This window comes from Myxocyprinus asiaticus, chromosome 32 (genome assembly GCF_019703515.2).
Source record: "Myxocyprinus asiaticus isolate MX2 ecotype Aquarium Trade chromosome 32, UBuf_Myxa_2, whole genome shotgun sequence".
Classification (NCBI taxonomy): Eukaryota; Metazoa; Chordata; class Actinopteri; order Cypriniformes; family Catostomidae; genus Myxocyprinus; species Myxocyprinus asiaticus.
This window is the reverse complement of record NC_059375.1, coordinates 20,457,531-20,471,909: the sequence shown is the minus strand read 5'-3', so window position 1 is coordinate 20,471,909 and position 14,379 is coordinate 20,457,531. Positions and strand designations below refer to the sequence as shown.

Sequence of the window (14,379 nt, the reverse complement as noted above, 5' to 3'; positions counted from 1 at the left end):
AAAGGCCTCAAACTTCCCCTGCTGCATGCTGGCTAACATGCTTCCATATAACACAACCTTCATGCATGTTACTAAAGCTGTTATTAGCACTTCTGAAATTATATCACGTTTTAATGTGATATTTTGTGCATAAACCCCATGATTTTACTTAAAGAGACAACTCAATGGAGAGACAACTCACAGCAAAATGATTTTAATCATTTATTTTTCATTTTTTCTCATTGCAGGATAATCTCTTTTACTTTCGGAGAATCTAGTAATACTGCTTGGTTAGAGCTGACACAACAACAGACAGGAACTTCTGCCACGCAGCTTGGACGCTTTGTGTGAACTCAGTCCCCAAGCGTGCAGCGACGACCACGGTCAGGCAATCAGCTAACAGCTGTAAAAGGAAATGGGAAAGTTAAGGCAAGTTTTAGTTTCAACATGATAGGAAACATGATAACCACTGGTCTTAGATAGCTACCTGGAAATTGCCCGGGTCGACGTGCAGTTTTTCGGAGTGAAGCTCGCTGAGGGAAGCGTAGGCCTTCTTGATGTCATCCATGTTCTGGAGAGCTTTCTCCAGTCCTTGGAGCACGACCATTCCGTGCGCTGCGACCATTGGATTAGCCATGATCGCGCTGGCGTTATACAGGTTGCCAAAGCCACCAAAATACCGCTGAGTCCATGGGTAGACGACCAAACATCTTGAGAGGATATTAAAGAGAGGAACGTTAAACATTTGCAATGGGCCTACAAGTTAATTAAACAGCTTGAAAGTGTTTATATTTGAGAGAAAGGTGTAGAAGACAGAAGAAATAGTTACCTCGCCAAGCTTTCTTGGCCCACTGACTGAGAGTCAATTTTCGCGAATACCCCCTGTATTGCGGCGCGTTCCTCTGCTGTCCACGTAACCATCTTGTCAGTATTGTGGCTTCAGCACTGGACAGGGCTTTTAAATAGGCCTCCTAGGTCACCGCCCATGAATGTCGGGCAGATATGTTTGGGCGATAGTCCGAAACAAACAAAGTGTGCAGCTGACCGATAAACTTAGTCCACGTGAATTAACATGACATTGTTCATTGCCAGTGTCTTGTCGCCGGAATATGGTTGTAAATGATGGTGTTTTATTTATTTCTTAATTTAACATAATATAACATGAGAGAGCCTGCACCTATAAGCATTCGTCGCTGGTAAACTGTCAAAAATGTTCGGAAGGTTGTGGCATTTCAAGCAAGACTGCACAGCTTGTGTCGGAATGGAATTAAACTAATTCCATTCTAATTAAACTTGCAATGTTTAAATTTGTCATTGAAATATTTATTGAAAGTATGTGCTTTACGAACACAACTCTCCAGTGAAGTTGTGGAATGTAATGTAAGAAACTTTACAACAGTTGACTTATGTTTCTAACAACGCAACCAATTATAATTGAATTATACAGAAAAATTTCGCAATGTAGCCACAATGTTGAATGTCATATACATTCAACGAACAGAACGGTTGCAAATTAATGGACACAAAATCGTTCCTGATCAATAGCTAAGCTAAAACCATAAACCACAAATCTTCTATATGGCCTACATGAACTTGTAAAATGCAACTTAATGTCGATGTCAATTAAAATGAAAAACAACAGACTGTTGACCAGTGTGATGTATAATAATCATGAAATAAGATATAAAAATACAGAAAAAGAAATAAAACAGAAAATTAAATACAGCAGAAAAGCTATTAACAATATATTAATAATTATCGAAACTCTGTTTGACTGAAAATATAGGCTACACTTACGTCATATATTTGGGTTTATATTAAAATTCCAATAATATTTGGGAAAATATATGTTACATAGGCTATATATTATTCAAACGGCGATTATAAAATATATATTTTATATATATATATTTTGAAATATATGTCCCATGTACAGTATGTTCATATAGCCAACTCTTAGATACATTTATATACACTAAGTTCATATATTTGAGTATATATGTTGGAAACATATTCAAATTCCACTAATATTTAGGAAAAATATATGTTAAAAATATGTATAAGTATGGGACTTCTTGTATATTATTTTATATTTCATACATAATATATACAGTACTTGTTTACTTATTGTCATATATCAGATTTCTGTAAAAAAATTATTGGATTGTGGAGTTTATTTAGTTAGTTAATTAGTTAGTTAGTTAAATGCCTTATAATGGACTCTCGTAATTCTTAGAATTGCTTTTGTGCAATTCATCATTTATTTTCTCCTCTATTTTTCAATATTCATTCACACTTAAATATTTTGGACTTTCCAGACCCTTTCCTCACCCTATATATTGCCACTCTATACCTTAACGTATGTCTAGTACAAATTAAAATTTGATTTGTTTGTAAATAAATAGCCTAAATAAATAATTATTAAATAAGTATTGGTGTGGGGTCACGATGGTCAGAAAATGTCTTAATCCTTCCGGTTGGGGTCAAAAATACATTCCAAATTTGCCCAAACCACAATGATATTAAAAAGAACTCAAGAAAACTTTTACATTGGTTTCAGTGCTTGGTTTTATTTCTCAACATCATGGGATGAGTACAATTTAACGATATTTTTCAGCAAGGACGATAGCGACGAGGGCCAGAAACTTGTCAACAGCAACGTGAACCTGGGGAGTGAACTCATCCGGAAACATCATGCCAAACGCCACCAGAATGCAGTGAGACAATATCTGCTGGAAAGTATAAAGATAGTAATTATAATCTCTAGTCAACATGTTCAACAAAATGTGTATGCACTGGAGGTCCCCCTATCACCCAAACAATTAAGGGTTTTAAAAATATGTAATATCATAAGTGGCTGACCTTGAATTTGACAGGGTCAACTCTCAGTATGAAGGCGTGGAGTTCGCTCAGAGATGCCTTATATGATGCCTTAGATGAGTCCATTATAAGGCATCGCTATAAGGCATGAGACCACATTTAAGGTCGTCGATTTTGCTGACTGCCTCGTATAGGCCACCCATAACAGTTTTGCCATGCTTCCTGACGGGTGCAGATCCAGGACTTGTGTCTTTCCAGTGGGAAAAGTAGGATTTGGTCTGCGGGTAGACGGTCAACATCCTGTGATGTTAAATGAAAAGTTCATTAGTACCAACATTTCAGAAAAAGATCCTACACAAAAGATGTGCTAATTAGACTTTACTTAGAAAGAGCCTCATTTCCTATTTCATCTGACAGAGGCAAAGCCTTTGGGAAGAAATCGGTCATGATGGCCTTTGGCAGAGAGACTCATAATTGTTCTAGGTCTGCTTCACCACAAAGCTTGAAACGAGACGGTAAAAGTGAGTGAGGTAGCAGCTGACTGCCAGAAGCACAGAGTCTTTATAATGTCTCCGTATTTTTGCTCCGCCTGCATTTCTTCCCTATTGGTTGCTAGTTATTGTAGATGCACTAGCTTCGACAAAAATAGCGATGTGACCACCCTCATCTAAAAAAATAGCCCCATCGCTTATAGTTTCTCTATAGTTCCGCAACTAAGATTTTGTGATGTTTTACTAACTTGACATAGGCCGAGAAAGAGCCTCTGTGTGGATTTCTTTTATTTATTTATGCAGCTAATGTCATTTTGACCCAAAACATTTGAACATCTTCATAAATGTTCCTAATATATAATATCATTCAATATAATATACACAGATACGCTGCGCATATAGGCCTACTGGTTCGGGTTATAGCGCCTTGACCACACTCGGGGTTGCCAACTCTCATGCATTTGGGGTGAGACACGCTTTTAGGCTTTGTCTCACGCTCTCACTCTAGGGGCCGTTTACACGACAAAGTTTTCAACTGAAAACGGAAAACTTTTTATGCGTTTTGGCTGTTTGTTAACATACAAAAACGTTAAAACGATGACGTCATGCGCATTACATTTACGCATTTGGCAGACGCTTTTATCCAAAGCGATTTACGGTGCACTTATTACAGGGACAATCCCCCTGGAGCAACCTGGAGTTAAGTGCCTTGCTCAAGAACACAATGGTGATGGCTGTGGGGATTGAACCAGCAACCAGTTTGATTACCAGATGTGTGCTTTAGCTCACTATGCCACCACCACTCCACCTATCATGTGTTACATAAAGCATGATGGATTGATAGGCATCAATTTGAGATGTATACTTGTCAATATGAATAGTGGCGCCTGTGCAAATAATAATAATCAACAATTTATTAATCTGGAGTGTTTGTATGGAGTGTGAACATTGTACAGTAGGCAGAACCTGCAATTTGAACATTTGAAATTAATATATGGATTCAGATGGGAAAAATGTATTTGTATTTTAAATGTTATTTACTTTTATTTGATGTACCTTTACCCTGCAATTCATTCACCCACCGCTTATGTATATAGCCTATAGACAGAAATGTGATGCCATGTACAGTATTCAACGATATGCTTAGAATATGAAAACATGAGGCAGTGAAAATGCATGTTAGATCCAGTGTACACAAGACTTCTCTCTCCGTCAGAAGATATCCATATATCAGAGTTCTGTCTGATATCCAAAACCAGTCAACATCAACAGCTTGTTATATTAACTTACTCTCCTACAAGCCCAAGAGTCAGCAGGGGGAATACAGAAGAAGGCAGGAGACGAAGTGATGGTAAAAATGAGCAGAGTTTATTGAATAATCTTGAGAGTTCAGTCTATAGGCATGCGCGCGAGTACTTCAAAACAACCCACGAGACATTCAAAACTACAATGGCGGACTACAGGACTGTGTTTGTGCTGCTCAGGATTTTGAGTTTATTGACGCTTCTCCATCAAAGTGTAGATTTACTGCATCACTGCTACAACCAGCGATCGCCATCTTCATTGTTTGTATTCACCGCTCTGTAGAAGAATGCTTATGTGCGCAGGCGCGTAGTGTTTATTTAGAAAGTGACATCGCCAACTACTGGCCTGGCATGCATAATACAGCGTTTTTAGTCGTTTTCGCGGATCGTTTTGACAACGATGTCGTCTGTACGCGAAACTTTTCAAAAACGCAAAGGAAAAACTTTTCTGTTTTTAGTACATCGTTGTCGTACCCTCACGCCAAATAACAAGAAAACGTAATTCAATATAAAAATAATAAAACATAGCAACAAATCTTCGATTTGGATTTTTCCATCAGCAGGAGACTTGAATTTTCTGGCCACTACAACAAATTTCCCACCGCAACGCACATGAGCGTGATCCAGAGACAGGATAACCAGAGCTTTGTGTGCAGAATATAGCGCAGAGCTTGGCAAGCCAAAAGGCTCACAATACGCTATAGCCTAATCGCGTTTACATCCAAAACGGCATATTTAACGGCATTTTAAACGACCTTGGCGCCGTAAACTACGCTGTAGTGATTGCAAACGGCGTACAAAAAGGCACGGAAAACGTTAAAAACGTCATATTTCACGCCGTTTTCCTGTGTGTGAAAACCGCCGCTTTAAATGCCGTTTGGATTGCCACAGGACGCGTTTAAAATGACGTTTTGGTTGCACAAATACGCGCGTTATTTGCGGCGTTTTCCTTATAGTATAATAAGTCCCACCCGCTGATTTCCACAGCCAGTAAGTTTGAACTATTCTCACCCAATCAACAATGAACTGAGTCAGACCAGACAAGTTCATCCCTGCTAAACAAATGTGCCTGTGTGAAGTAACTTTGATATAGCCTATTCACTTCTACTAACATGAAAACTATTGTTAGTCTGCTTTTCAAATGAAATGCTTGCACCTCTTTGTCAGGGACGATTCTAGGATTTCAGTCTTAGGAAGTTCAGCCCTAAGAATATTTAATATAAATTGCAGTATTCCACTAAAATGCGTAGATGGGTAATCACTTGTGAGCAGAGGTGATTTTATGATTTCACCTTTATTTAGACTTTATAGACATGCAGTCTAAAAGTAGAAAGATTGTGGTTTAGAGGTTTAGTCCTATGCCTTTAGTGTGCTACTATGACAGAGCGCAAGTTTGAATCTTTGCTTGACTTATTTTTTAATTATTATTAATAAATTACAATGTTTGTCTGTTGATTTATATCGGTTAGCATTCCGTATTTCGCACTGTGTGTTTATATTACATTGAATATTAAAAGTATCTCACTTTTAACATTTAATGTAATATAAACACACAGTTCACCATTTTCAAATAGCAAAACTTATATGTATATTTGTTCATTGGAGACTTAAGGGCAGAGTAATTAACTTCGATTTGAGGGGAAATATCATATATATCAATATAATATAATATATTTGTACCCTTGGGGTAAGATGGCCCCCTCAAAATGGGGCAAAAGGCACCCGGGGCTATCTTGACCCAAAATATTAGGTAAAAATACTATGGGGGAGGGAGTAAAAGTGTGTGTGTGTGTGTGTGTGTGTGCGCGCGCGCGCGCGCGCGTGTGTGTGTGTGTGTGTGTGTGTGTGTGTGTGTGTGTGTGTGTGTGTGTGTGTGTGTGTGTGTGTGTGTGTGTGTGTGTGTCTGTGTGTATAATTTTGTGGTTGAATTATAATTAATTATATGAATTATAATTAAGGCTATACCATTACATGCTGGCACCTGCTGATCAGGTATCCTTCTCTTTGTGTGGGATTGCAAATTGATCATAATTAAGCATAGACAACCCAGCCTTTTGCGGTATAGTCACAGTCTATACCGCGATTAAAGTTCGATTCATTTTGCAGCCTATTTTGATTCGCACATTCCACGAAAAGATGCGCTTTATAGCTAATCCATTTTTATTAATGGATTCCACTACAGAAATGAAATCATACGGCCCCACCCAAGGGTATGCAACCGAACCACAAATAAGAACTGGATCGCTGACATATGAAATGTAAACTCATTTGTTTTTTCATAATTATAAAATAAATTATAAATTATAAGTGTTAACTGGACGTTCAAAATAAATAAAGCATGTTCAAGAAGCATTTTAAAAATTCAAGCACACCTTGAAAGCACAATGATTAAAATCAAGCATTTTTCAAACTTTCAAGACTCTGTACGAACCTTGTTAAATAAATAAATAAATAAATAAATGAGTTGAATGTATTCATTTATTTATTCATATAACATGAAAAAGGATGTGAAATGCCATGTGATATACGGCTTAAAATGAAAAACCTCATGAAATACGACATGAAATACACCTTGAAATAAATGTAGAGGACTAAATAAAACAAATAAATATATGAAATAACTGAATAAATGATCAAATGTTGCAATCAAAAAATATACACAGGATGAAAAGTGAATAAAAATGTTTTGTCTACCGAAAACGGGTAATACTTTAATAATGAGCACTCTATAGTGTCGGTGTGCATGGCATAGGCTACACAAGTGAGATATAATGATAGCAAATTTGTTTATTTATTTGTCGCAAGATGTTGCTTTTAGGCGACAAACGCATTTAAAGTAAATGAATATATAAACAATTCCTCATATATGTTTCTCTCTCTCTCTCTCTCTCACTCTCTCTCTCTCTCTCTCTCTCTCTCTATATATATATATAGTCTGAGTAGTTCTCCAAAGCAAAAAGAGTAGGATCCACCAAAATATTTTAAAATCAAGAAAATTTCAGGTTCTTACAAGATGCATAGGCTAATTGTCGATTTGATATTATTATCTACAATCGTGGCCAAAAGTGTTGCCACACACTTGCACTTATTTCAAATAATACACAATTTCTTCCAGAAAACTGTTGTAATTAAACATAGTTTGGTATGTGTGTCTTCGGTGTATAGTTGAACAAACCACAACATCTACATTTACTAAATTGGCACCTTTTAGAAGTAGTTAAAATAATTTGATTTTAAGCAAGTGATTCTCATTTACTTTGGAAATGAACTCACCTGTGGTGATTTGACAGTGCCTGCAGTATAAAAATGATGTTTTCAGTCGGTTTGAATAGATAAAGTGACTCATTCTCCTGTTTTGTGTCACGTGTGTGTACCGCATTGAGCATAAACAAAAGAAAGAAAACCATTTCAGATTATTTTCTGATTTAAATGGATATACTGAGTTCTGAATAAAATACAAAGGTTCTGTAATATTAACAGTGAAATAAAGATTTGTGGAGACCAAATACTTTGTTCAATTTCAAAATTGTGGATTATTAAAAAAAAAAGTGTGCCAATACTTTTGACCACGACTGTAGTTTAGCAGCATAAGTTTTGTTCTTGTTGAAATTCCATTATTCTTGTTTTTAACGGACCAGTCGTTTACCACACATATCCAGTAAAAACTATACAACTGAGAGGGGAAAAGTTTGAATCTGAAATGAGGGTAAGAATAGTGATATTTTCCAAATGTAGGCTATTGGCTACTTTAAATAAATGCATGGTTGGATATTGTTTTGATTATTTATTTAATAAATTCATGTTTTTTCTAACTTCTAATCAAAACAAGAGGTTTTGACATTTTTATTTCCTCCTATGGCCTACTCATGTTAAAATAAGAAAAGTTTGTGATAGTTGAGCAAAATGAGTGCCCATTATGCATTTGGTCTAAATACGAAAAAGGTCGACAATTATCGACAGTTGTTATATTCAATACATTTTTGTAATATGAATTACAATGAAAGTTTTAAACCAATAAGTAGCCTGTCTGTAATAATAAATGTTATACAGTGAAAACGTTAAATTACAATAATGAGCATTTTGGCGCCCTCTATTGGCATATATATATATATATATATATATATATATATATATATATATATATATATATATATATATATATATATATATATATATATATATATATTTCAATAGGGTATCACTGCATATCAAGTTCAATAAACATAGTGCTCATAGGCGTAGCTAGACCCTTTTTTTATTGCCGCCCTGTTTTTCATTTTAGCAACCCTAAAAATCTGTGATGGACTCTTCAGTAAAATCTGTGATTGTGTGATCTCTCTCTCTCTCTTCACGTTTGCAGAAAACAGAGACTAGAGTAAATTAGGCCCTGTATTTTATATATATATATATATATATATATATATATATATATATATATATATATATATATATATATATTACTTACAGTAAAAAAAAAAAAACATGTTACAAATTTGTTAGCCTAGATTATTGTCCTTCACTCTGTTAAAGGGTAGTTACCTTAAAATATACGGTAATTTATATATTATTATTATTATTTAAAGACAATACGTGTAATTTTACTGTAAAATGTACAAACATTTTTTATGTAAAAAGTATGATTTTCTGTATAGGCTAATTAACAGTAATAAAATATTATTTTTAACAAGAGAGTACATGTAGTTTTTACGGTAAATTATTGTAAAAATTGTTATGTTTCTTATTTTTAATATCACTTATCTACACTGGGGTGTTCTGAGTTATATTGAGGCTAGTTAATGTTTACTGCATTATTTTAATTTCACTTGTGTTACCCTGATGGTGTTTAGTGACACTGAGCACTGTCTCTACATGTTTATTGGTCATTGCTTCTGGAAGTGCATGCATCAACATAAATTATAAATCTGGCTTTTAAAATGCACATAATCACCCTGTATCGTGTTTATTCTGTAGTATGTGACAGAAAAGTTATAGTTTCATATTCAATATATTAGGAGGAATCTGTTTAACTTCGTTTTTTATATTATTTTATTTTAAGTACTTTATGTACATCTGTTTAGGCTAGTTTTATTTCCATAAAAATTCTAGTTTTTATTTTATTTTATTTTTTTAGAAAGACTAAATTCACCTAACAAAAGTCATGATGAGGAGCCATCCATTGTGGTTATGGCCTTATAATTAGGCTACCAGTGCCAATTAAACTGAAAGAACTATGACAGGCTAAATATTCATAATGGCCAGTTCAAATTGTAGAGTGTGAATTTTGGACAAATTATAGAAAATTTTCCTCCTGTTCTAACAAACTGGCCCTGTTTACCTTTAGATATTTCAAGATATGACTTACTATAAATTATGAGGAGCCTGATGAAAGGAAAACAATATTTCAAAAGGACACAAAGCACAGACCCAGTTCAGTAAAGTGGCCCACTCATACTGTATACCGTCAGAATATTATAACTAGCCCTATAAAAATATGGTCTTATTTAAATTAAGTTAATTTAATTTTATTTGATTTCCCATAGCATTTTGAAGTAAAACAATTGTAAAATACAAAAAGTTCCAGATTTCCAATGTAAACATTAAATTTTTGTAATTCTGTTAGTAATTAATTGCAATTATGTAACCAACCAACTTTGAGCTTGTGTGTGAGCTTGGTACCTCAGACACCACTGAAGACCATTTTTTGACCCAAGAAAAACCCTGGTTGTGCCATAGTGTATGGGTGTTTTGAAATTGTGAATGGTAGATAAATTGAGTCAAACGACGATTTGCCTGTTCATTAATGCGGCATAAATGCAGCCTGGTATCCAAAGTTGGCAACCCTAGTGTAGTACACTAGACCTTAATCACAGCAGCGCCATATTTGATTTTTGACGGGAATGACAACGAGGCTGTGAGGGACAACATGAGTTGTGGAAAATCCATGCTATAACAATTATTTACTTTAAATGGAAGCAAATAATTTAGGGAAGTTTGAGACATTAAGCACAAAAACACAGACGTTTAAACAAAACGTTAACACTCCCCGGTCTCCCCTTCAGGGACGTGCACAGACATTTTGGGGGGCAGGGGCTCAAGTGGAAAAAAAGGGCACTTCTCATAATTATTTATTGAAAAAAAAGATTTTAAACAAAATTTATTTTAATTCCCTCACACTCACACATTTCTACAAAATAATCAGTTCACACAGAGACTTCTTTAGTATTCACTGGGTTTATCACAAGAGCAGGCAACAGCAAAGGAAATTATGCTACAATGTGCATGTTTTCTATGCTACTAGTTTCAAGTATATTTAGAATAAATGACTGCACCAAGGAGAGGGACATAGTTTCACTAATAATTTGTTTATTTTGCACAAGGCAATACATCGTTTTAAATATTTTGGTGTTATTGGACCACTGTATCATGTAAAGATCTATCAGCATTCAACAAACTAATAGAATGGATAGTTATTAGATGAGGAGCCTACCATCAAAATTATGAAGTTACTGTTTAAGGCAGGACACTTTTTTCATGTAGTGGTCAATTTTGAGATTTTGGTCTATTTTGCTTCCATGTCTTTTTACTCTAATGGAAAGAAAACTTCTAAAATACACATTTAGATGGTGTTTGTTTTAAGCCTACTACCCTCCGTCTGTTTGCATCTGTTTCTTCTAAATTAACCAAAACAAGCTAATCTGCATATTTAAACATAACATTTCAGGGGAAAAGACTCTTGATGTAAGTCATTAACTGGGGAAATTCTGTGGTGATATGCTTTAGTTATTTTGTTTATCCTATTCACCTGCAGTGCCTTGTCAAATGTATGCAAATTAGCGCATTTTAATTAGTTAACTCCTAATTTGCATATCAATGTGGCGATTGTGATGACGTTATTTGACACAGATTTTACTGTATTCATCTGTAGTGTCTCCATTAAGTACAGTACATTAGCCTGTATGGCCATGATATATTGCCTTAGCTAAACTTGAGCTAACTTATTACATTAGCTAGTAGCTCATGAGCCATGCATGTTAGCAAGACACAAGTTAACTATATTTGTCTTTTGGCTAATTAGCTGTAAAGTCGAGGCACTGGTAGCTTTGTCTTTTGTTCATTACCACTCACCTCCACACAAGCCAAGAAAAACACAACTGGGATAGGAGCTGGGAGGGGCTGCTGCCTGCCTGTCTGCCTGTCTGTGTGTCTGATGTGCCAATGTGTGCTGCACTGCTGCGAGGAGAGAGAGAGAGAGAGAGAGAGAGAGAGAGCGACAAAGTCTCATCTGCCGACCTGATATTTAGATTTTTTATTCAATAAATATATTTGTTTGACAGGGAAGCTGTGGAAACAGGAATATATATATATATATATATATATATATATATATATATATATATATATATATATATATATATTAATTTATTTTTAAAAAAAAAAAAAAAGGGGCAGGTGCTCAAGCCCCCTTTGATGTCTATGTGTGCACGTGCCTGCTCCCCTTCATATGTTTATGACATATATTGGCTTGAGTGGTTCATATTAAAAAAAAGTACAGAGTAATACAGTATAGCTGCAATATATAATACAGGAGTTCAGTTGTCCTATTTAACACTGACATACAGACTCTAAACTTGCAACGATTTTTATTTATTTATTAATCAAAAAATACAAAATTAAATTTGACCGACGACGCCCTTCAAGGTCTAAACGGCAGATTTCATTGATTTATTTAATTTCCTTTATAGCTATTTCCTTCATATTGCTATATGTATGCTTAAGTCTCAATGTATCAGTCTAGGTAACAGCTACTTTATTTAGTCTAATTATTGATTGATTAATTTATTTCTTTTTGCAGGATATGTAAGATAAACCAAAGAATAGTCAGTTTATCACATAGATCAAAAGATCAGTCAATTAATTCGACAGACAAGATACTTACCTAACTTTGTGGTAAATTTGATGACATCTCGTAGCCTATCAAGCCATTGACTGTGCGCAATAGTTTCAGCGAAATCCCTGCACTGACTGTGATACTGAATATATATGATAATGTGTTAAGGTGATGAATGATTTTCGCACAATGTTCAGTTTAACACACTTGGTGTGGCACCAATTCCTCTTTATTCATAGAGACAAAAAACACACTTATTTGAATGTTTTTCCATATGTTAGATGTCTTAATGGTACTGTCTGCACAGAGCAGAGACGACAACAGCGAGGAATTTCTGCCAGGCAGCCTGCATATCAGGTGTGAAGGCTTTGCCCATAGTCGATGCAATCACGATGGTCAGGCAATCAGCCAGCAGCTGAAAAAGAAAATGCAGATTGCGGTCGGAATTAGTGTCAGCGCAACAGATAAGTCATTTGTATAAGATGCAGTCTTAAATAGTGTCTGTATCTATATGCATTAAACTAATGATTTTAGACTATTTGCTGCTCTACCTGTACCCTGAAGTTGTCAGGATCCACGTGCAGTTTCTCGGAGTGCAGCAGACTCAGCTCTGCGTAGGTCTTCTTGATATCATCCAAGTTCTTCATAGCTTTGTCAAGCCCGTGGAGAACAACAGTGCCGTGGGCTGCGACCATTTGATTAGACATGATTGCCTCTGCATTGTACAGGTTTCCAAAACCTCCGAAGTACCGCTGAGTCCAGGGATACACAATCAAGACCCTGAAATATACAAGAAAAACGGTCCTCTTTTAATCAAGTTTTGTGTTCTCTAAAGAGACAACACTGAATAGCTAACAAAGTAAGCACATTACTTTGGACATCATTAACTGACCAAAGGACTTTGGCTAGTCTATTACCTGCCCAAGGCTTTGAGGCCAGCATCCTCATAATTAAGCTTGCTGAAAATCTCCTTGATGAAGGCACGCTCTTGGTCGGTCCACACAACCATGTTGTCAGTTGTTGATTTTCTTCGTTATAGGAAGAATCATATACCTTTCAGCTCGAGTTGACACTATTTATGCCATCGTAGCCAAATCAAGAGGTTTCACCTGATTGGTTAAAAGTTCTCATGGGCAGGACACAAGAGGATGTAGTGATTCTTGACGTTTGACATAGTATTGTTGGAGGAGTAGCCTATACAAGAACAACCTAGCATTGCTATCTTTTCAGGAAAATGCAAAATGTACAAACGCGTGTGTAAAATGTATGTGTCTTTTTACAGTAAAAAAAAAAAAAAAAAAAAAACCTAGGTATGGGCTACTCCATTGATTTTCGGGTTAAACCTTGTAATTGTTTAATTACATAATGTGAAAATGGCAGTGGTTTCATAGATAAAACAATAAAGCATATCCAATTTTAGAGCACATCGTAATTTAACCGTAACAAATGCATTTCGTTTTGTCAAGTAGCTTTCGAAATGTGCTTCAACGCACATTAGGTGATATCAATTATTGGCGTGCTCTCAGCTGTTGGTTATCTCTTGCACATACGCAAATGTAAAACGTCTCTGCCTTATCTCCACTCACAGTCTTTCCTACGTACGTAGCGCTCAAATTATTAAACTGCATTGGCCAATAATAATAATTAAAAAAAAGCTTCAGTCCTAAATTAAAAGGGCGTGGGCTTTTTATCTGTTCCAACATGCAGGGAAATACTTTATTCCAGAGCCAATAAATGAAATATATGATTTAAAAATCAATTCTGCAAGAAGAAAATCAGAATACTTAAAAATTATCACTGTGCCCTCAGTCCCTTATTTTCACAACTGTTTTTAAACAATAGGATTCGTGTTAGAACAATGTACACTATGGTCCTAATAAAGTGCCAGACTGGTCTT

At 35.5% G+C, this 14,379-nt stretch overlaps 3 protein-coding genes across 4 annotated transcripts; all 3 read right to left on the bottom strand.

The window, feature by feature from the left end:
* Positions 1–253: 253 nt before the first annotated feature.
* LOC127423122 (hemoglobin subunit beta-like) lies at positions 254–900 on the bottom strand. The gene is made up of 3 exons (XM_051667195.1): positions 809–900; positions 467–689; positions 254–382 (listed from the first exon to the last, which is right to left on the bottom strand). The coding sequence occupies exons 1-3, from the start codon at positions 898–900 to the stop codon at positions 254–256; spliced, it is 444 nt and encodes a 147-aa protein (XP_051523155.1).
* A 1,650-nt stretch (positions 901–2,550) lies between these two features.
* Positions 2,551–5,478, bottom strand: LOC127423386 (hemoglobin subunit alpha-2-like). 2 transcript variants are annotated; one of them, XM_051667638.1, is made up of 4 exons: positions 3,182–3,335; positions 2,947–3,099; positions 2,842–2,896; positions 2,551–2,708 (listed from the first exon to the last, which is right to left on the bottom strand). In XM_051667638.1, the coding sequence occupies exons 1-4, from the start codon at positions 3,244–3,246 to the stop codon at positions 2,580–2,582; spliced, it is 402 nt and encodes a 133-aa protein (XP_051523598.1). In that variant the 5' UTR covers positions 3,247–3,335; the 3' UTR covers positions 2,551–2,579. The 2 variants fall into 2 exon arrangements, 1 of the variants encoding a protein (XP_051523598.1); XR_007894313.1 differs by lacking the exons at positions 2,551–2,708; positions 2,842–2,896; positions 3,182–3,335 and adding an exon at positions 4,581–5,478 and having other exon boundaries at positions 2,967–3,099.
* Positions 5,479–12,708: 7,230 nt separating this feature from the next.
* Positions 12,709–13,507, bottom strand: LOC127423385 (hemoglobin subunit beta-like). Its single transcript, XM_051667637.1, has 3 exons — positions 13,400–13,507; positions 13,040–13,262; positions 12,709–12,897 (listed from the first exon to the last, which is right to left on the bottom strand). Exons 1-3 carry the CDS (start codon positions 13,489–13,491, stop codon positions 12,769–12,771), a joined length of 444 nt encoding a protein of 147 aa, XP_051523597.1. The 5' UTR covers positions 13,492–13,507; the 3' UTR covers positions 12,709–12,768.
* Positions 13,508–14,379: the final 872 nt, after the last annotated feature.